This window comes from Grampus griseus (genome assembly GCF_964374135.1).
Source record: "Grampus griseus genome assembly, chromosome: 8".
NCBI lineage: Eukaryota > Metazoa > Chordata > Mammalia > Artiodactyla > Delphinidae > Grampus > Grampus griseus.
Window position 1 is genome coordinate 14050114 of NC_139002.1, and position 6103 is coordinate 14056216.

Genomic DNA, 6103 nt, shown 5'->3' on the forward strand with positions numbered 1-6103 from the left:
TGAAGTGGGATGGAGAGTGGGCTGAGATGAACCCAGCAGATTGTAGCCATGGATGTAATGTGCCCAGCAGAACGCTTGATAGAGAGCGGCACCCTTTCCCTTGTCTGAAGACCAAGCAGACAGTACTCAAGAACTTGGGTGGGAGTGGGGGCAGGAGGGGTACATGAAATTGAGAAGAACCTTCTAGCTGTCTGCACCAGGAAGCGCCAGCCCAGGAGCCGAGGGAGACGGTGCCCAAGAGCAGAAAGTCGCTGAAGGGCCGGGTGTTCTAGGCTGGGTGAGGGGGCGGAGCAGGGCTGGGGACCAGGAAAGACCAGGTGCTGCCTTGCTTCTGAAGGGCTGCTCCAATGTGGAAAAACACCCTACCATCTTCCTTTGGAGAAAACCTGGAATATTCCAACACCAAAAACCTCTCACTGGCGGCTCCTGTGGAGATGGGCTCCAGCTGAAAAGGAAACGAGGAGGCATGGGCGCTGCCTAAGGGGGCTCAGTTGCTGGCCTCCATCATTCATCCCTTACCCCTTGGTTTTCCCACAGGCTTGTGAAGCCTAGGTCAGAAGAAAGGATTAAAGCCTTGGCGGGGCTCTGGGAAGCGGCTAGCGGCCCCACCCTGATCTCCAGGGTCCTGAACCCCTCCATCCCTGGTCAGGTCCGCCAGCCACAGTGAGGGCCCCCTTTGGCTGCGGACGGCCACAGTCCCGCACCAATATCGGACCGCCTCCTCCTCCCTCTGCCACCCTTTTTCCGCTACCCACTCAGCCTCTGATTGGCCGAGCCCCCGGGCCCTCCCCGCTCCTCCTCTCCCACCCCTGGTGAAAACTGCGGGCGCCGGGCAGGGTGTAGCAACTGGAGGCGGCAGCGCGTCTGGAGGAGGCTGCTGCGGCCGAGAACCGGAGCCCAGGTAGGAGCCAGAGGCAGGGCGGGACCCGGGGCGCAGGGATAATAGGCCCCCTGGCGCCCAGGCAGGCCCTCCCGATCCGAGGCTTCGGAAAACGGTCGGAGGGCGCCCTGGGAAGGAGCCGCTCAGTGCTTGAGGAGGGGGCTGCTTGCCAGGCAGGGGCAGGAGCCGGACGCAACTGCTGCAGGCCGGGGGTCGCGGCGAAACTTTCGCCCGCTGGGGAACGTTCGCCTGGGGCTGGGGTGCTGGAGGAGAACTGGGAGGAAGGGCGCCAAGGAAAGCCTTGCGTTCTGCTCTCCAGCCAGACGTCCCCAAAGCCAGCCTGCGAAGGCGGGACCAGGGGTGGGGGGCGGTGAAACTGGGGGAGCAGAGGACCGCAAACTGAAGGATATCTCTGCCCTGCGACCTCGCTGCGGGCTGGGTGCGGGGCATCCAAGGAACGGGAAACCGCAGTACCGCGGGCGGGGGCTGGGGCGGGGACTGGGAGGAAGGCTGGCAGACGGGGGAGGCGAGAACTGGAAAAGGATGAGAGAGGGGGAAGAAGGACCTCAGTTGGGAAAGGAGAGGATTGGAATAGGGACACGGAATAAGGGTGGGGTTAGTCGAACGCGGGCTGGAGAGGAGGGAGAGCAAAGCTTCTCCGGGTTCTGAGCTGCGGGGACGCAAGGCCGAGGAAAGGCAGACTGCACCTCCCCTCCAGCTGTCTACCCCTCCCTTTGGCTCTACATCCCCTTGAGTCCCAGCCCCATTTCTTCCTTTCTAGTTCTAGCCGCTGCTTCCCCCGCTTCCTCTCCTAGATCCCAAGCTCGCCACCCCCTCTGTAACTCAGCGTATGCTAATCTAAACCAGATGTCGACCTCCCTTTCTTCCCCAACGGCACCTCCGGGTCCCTCTCAGCAGGGGTCTGAGAGGGAACCGACTGCAGCCGCAGGCACCCGGGAGCCCCAGTCTCGCCCCTCCCTCCCCCCTCCCCCCACTGGGCTGAGCGCCTGGGACCCTAGACGCGGCTAGCGGCGCGCCCTGCTCAGCAGGGCGCACGCACCAGGGCACGGCCCCGCGCACTCGCAGGCACACGCCCCTGCTGTGGCCTCTCCCTGGCGAGCACTGCTGCAGACGGGCTAGGCTACCCGCTCTGTGTCGCCTCGCCGGGATATAGATTCAGCCTAGGCTGCAAAAAAAAAGACAGGGCAGAGAGCCTAGGCAGGGAGGCTACCGAATCTGGACTGGAAAGCTGCAGGCCCAGGAATCCTGCCCGGAGAGCTGGACAATTGGAAACATCTTGGTTCTGATGCAGAGAACCTATGCAATAGGATGGCACTGTCGCCTTCCCCACACACAGTCGGGAACACCCTTAGCGGTGTGCCAAGTACGGTCCTACCTGGGGCCCCACACATACCCGACCACGCTCATCTAAGAGGCCGGGGACTAAGGCCGTGGATCACTTAATCTCCAGCAGTGCCAGATGTCTGTCATTTTTCTTAATCCCCATCACAACCCTGTGGGCATCTAAAGCCCAGGTTCATTCAGTACCTTTCGGGCATCTGTTGTATGCCAGGAACTGTCTGGGCACTGGGGATTTTCTTCTGAACGAGAAATAGGTAGGCCCTGAATGAGGAGGTTTTGTTTCATGGGTAGAGAGTTCTGATTTTGCAAGATGAAAAGGGTTCTGGAGATTGGAGACTGTACACTTAAAAGTGGTGAAGATAATAAATTGGGTGTTCTGCAAATTTTACGATTAAAAAATTAGGAAGTCCCTGACTTCCTGAAAGAGGAAACGGTCAAGTTAAAGTCACTTACTCAAAGCCACCCAGCTAGTAAGGGTTCAGCACACATACACACCACGGAAGGGTGTGTTCTCCAACCCCCTTGCTTTCCCAGATGGGGAAGGGCTGAGTGGCAGTGTCACATTCACTGAGAGGTGGGAGGGGAGAGGGCTGTAGAGAGGGGCTTGGATGCCCACTGTGGCCATTATGGCATGTCTCCCAGGGGCCCCCAGCCCTGGCAGTAAGTGCAGGCGCACCTGCCCCACCTCTTGGCTGATTCCCATCCTGTTGCACCCCCAGATCCAGGACTGAGCTCTCGGCACCATGAACCCTACCATTGGCATCACTCTCTTGCTGACAGGTACCGGGCAAGGGGCAGGGCTGGGATTCCAAGCACCCTGGCTGCCTTCCTTTCAGAGAAGCTAGCTTCTTCCTCATGACCTCAGAAAGTAGAGGTGACTAAAGGAGAGAGAGGGCTCCTTTTATCCCTAAGTCAGCTGAGCAACCTAGTTGATCTTCTGACTGCCTGGGATGGTTTTTGGAAACTCAATTCACTGAGCCTGCCCCATACTGAGTTGGAATCTCCAAGTGTGAACCAGGATGTTGCATCAACTTCCCCCAAGGTCTCCTGCCCCTGGAACATACTGGTGGGACCCACGACTAGAGTAGAGGGAGGTAGGCTGGGGCCTGCGGTAGGGAAGGTAGACTGGCCCTCAGGGACCTCTGGGCGGGGAGAGGTGCTCAGAGAGCAGACCCTGTGCCCTTCCCTGGCCAGGCCTTTCTCTACTGTTAACGTGGATGGGAGGCCCCCTGCTCTACAGGTCCTCACCAACTTGGAGGGGGCACTGCTGGTGCCAGTCTTACAGGTGGCCCGTGGGCAGAAGGTGACCAGCCTGACAGCCTGCCTGGTGGACCAGAGCCTTCGTCTAGACTGCCGCCATGAGAATACCACCAACCTGCCCATTCAGTACGAGTTCAGCCTGACCCGTGAGACGAAGAAGCACGTGCTCTTTGGCACCATTGGGGTCCCTGAGCACGCATACCGCTCCCGAACCAACTTCTTCAGCAAGTACAATCTCAAGGTCCTCTACCTGTCGGGCTTCACCACCAAGGATGAGGGGACCTACACGTGCGCACTCCACCTCTCTGGTCAGACTCCCATCGTCTCCAACAGGAACGTCTCTGTGCTCAGAGGTGAGGCAAACCCCCAACAGGACCAAGGAAGCTGGGAGAGGCAGGCTGGGGAGGAACGGGCTGGCTGGGACAGCTGGCAGTCCCCTTGGCTGGGCCGCAATAGGGAGTGGTCCCATAACTTCTCTCCCCTTCCGCCCACTGCTGCCTGTGCCCGGCGGAATCGCTACCTTCAGCGTGAATGGGGAAAGTCTAAGGGGACGGTCAGACGGGCAGAGTGGTGTGGCACACGCTTCCCCCATGACTGCGGGCAGATCACTCGGCCTCCCCGGACCTCCTTCTCCCCACCTGGAAAGCAGGATGGCACAGCTGCCTCGCCCACAGTTTCCTCGTGACGATATTTGTTCAAGGGCCCAGGAACCTGCAAATGGGAAAGGTGGCTGGTTTTGTCAGACCAGGTTGGCCCTGGTTCCAGCCAAGACATCACGGCGCCACCCTCCCCAAGGGAAAGCAGCCTTGCCCTGGGCCTGGGCCTGCCCGAGTCCCGGCCGCTCTGCATTCCCGCCCTGCCTCTCTGCCCCGTCCTCTGTCCACAGATACGCTGGTCAAGTGCGGAGGCACGAGCCTGCTGATCCAGAGCACCTCGTGGCTGCTCCTGCTTCTGCTCTCGCTGCCCCTCCTGCAGGCCATGGATTTCATCTCCCTGTGACTGGCTGGGCCCATGGAGAATACAGGAAGCCACGAGGCCCAGTCCAGAGACCCTACTTCTCGGAGTCAGTTGACCCCCCTCCCCCCAACCTCCCACACACCTTGGGGAGAAGTGGGGACCCCACCGCCCCTAAGGAATCCCACTGCTGCATGCCATCATCTCCCATCCCCCACTGCCACCCCCTACCCTCTCCGCACGCCACTGCCTATTTGTATCCTTAGTTCCAGAGCTGCTTCTGTCTGATTTAGGACTTATCCTACCTTTTCTTTGGCAGTTCGCGAAAAGGGAAGCCAGGGCTGGGGACCTGATGGAGAGTGAGGGGATGGGAGGGGTATCAGTCCCTGGGGCCGGTCATCCTTGCCCACCGGGACTAGAGGCCTGGGAGAGACCTGGGCGAGGAGGGGGAGGGGTGTGTTTGGCCCTAGCACATCCCTCAGCAGTAGGGATGGCGCCTGAAGACCCCGGATGTGAAGGCGCTGCCAAGCGTTTGTGGCCCATCCTGTGAGGAGAGAACCAAGTGTCTCCACGAGCACTTTCTGTCACAGAAAAAAGCCGCCTTCTTACCCTGCAGAAGTCCCCAAGGGGCCTCGGGCCCGGCGTCTGGTCCAGTGACAATGCAGATTCTGCCCGGGAAGCAGTGCTGATGGGCTGGTGAGGCAGGTGGAAGGCAGGGTCCATCATCCCTCCCCCCAGTGAGGAAGCTAAAAATGGGAGCTAGCGTCTCGCACTGGCTCGGCCAGCAGTTGGGAGGTAGCAGAGGAGGACAGGCCCCCTCCCAGGCTATCCCAAGCTCCTAGGAGCTTCCAGAACTCAGAGCTGGAGGCAGTGAATGAGGTGGAGCCCCTGGCTGAGCCACACGGAGTTCGGCCCACGTGTTCCCCAGGAGGCTCTTCCGTCTTCCCCCAGCAGCGCCCAAGCCTTCAGATAGGCCCCCGCCCCAGAGACCTGCCTCCTCAGGGACCTCTCGGGGGCCTAGGGCTGGCCGTGGGGTGATACCCATAAGTGAACATGCCTCGAGGGGTGGCTTTTCCCAGCAGCCAGCTCTGCACCCGGCGGCTCTTCCCCGTCCTGTGACCGTGTGTAGTGCCACCCCAGCTTATGGCATCTCACTGAGGAAAAAGAATACTGTACAATAAAACCAAGCCTCTGGAATCTGTCCTCCTGTCTGTCTCTGCTTTGCTCCTCTCTCCCCAGGCCCGCCCCCCTCCCTTAGCCTTGAGGCCCGACCCGCCACCTCCTCCTCTCCCCCATCCCTGCTTTCTGCAGCCCTTCTCCTCCCCGCTGCCCCCCCAGGGGTGGACCACTGCATGCCCGGCTTCTCAGAACCACTCTAACACGGCACGTTTGCCCAAATAAACAAATGTTCCCTCTCTGTGGACTCACCTGCCCCATGTGTGGGCCAAGCCGCATGGCGCCGGTTCCAGAACGTGCTAACAGGCACGAAGGCACGGAGTCTGCCTTCTGGCGTCTGGATGTTCTCAGAAATGCCCCGTCAGCTTACAGCTGCTATAGAGAGGGGCACAGAGGGGCGGCTCGGGAAGCGAGGCGGTACGCGGGAGCTGCCCTTATCATCAAGGTGTGAGGACAAGCGTCTCTTCTTAA

General features: G+C 60.3%; 1 protein-coding gene across 1 annotated transcript; it reads left to right on the forward strand.

The window, feature by feature from the left end:
- Positions 1–786: 786 nt before the first annotated feature.
- THY1 (Thy-1 cell surface antigen) lies at positions 787–5858 on the forward strand. Its single transcript, XM_082660916.1, has 4 exons — positions 787–901; positions 2962–3022; positions 3520–3855; positions 4389–5858. Exons 2-4 carry the CDS (start codon positions 2986–2988, stop codon positions 4499–4501), a joined length of 486 nt encoding a protein of 161 aa, XP_082517042.1. The 5' UTR covers positions 787–901; positions 2962–2985; the 3' UTR covers positions 4502–5858.
- Positions 5859–6103: the final 245 nt, after the last annotated feature.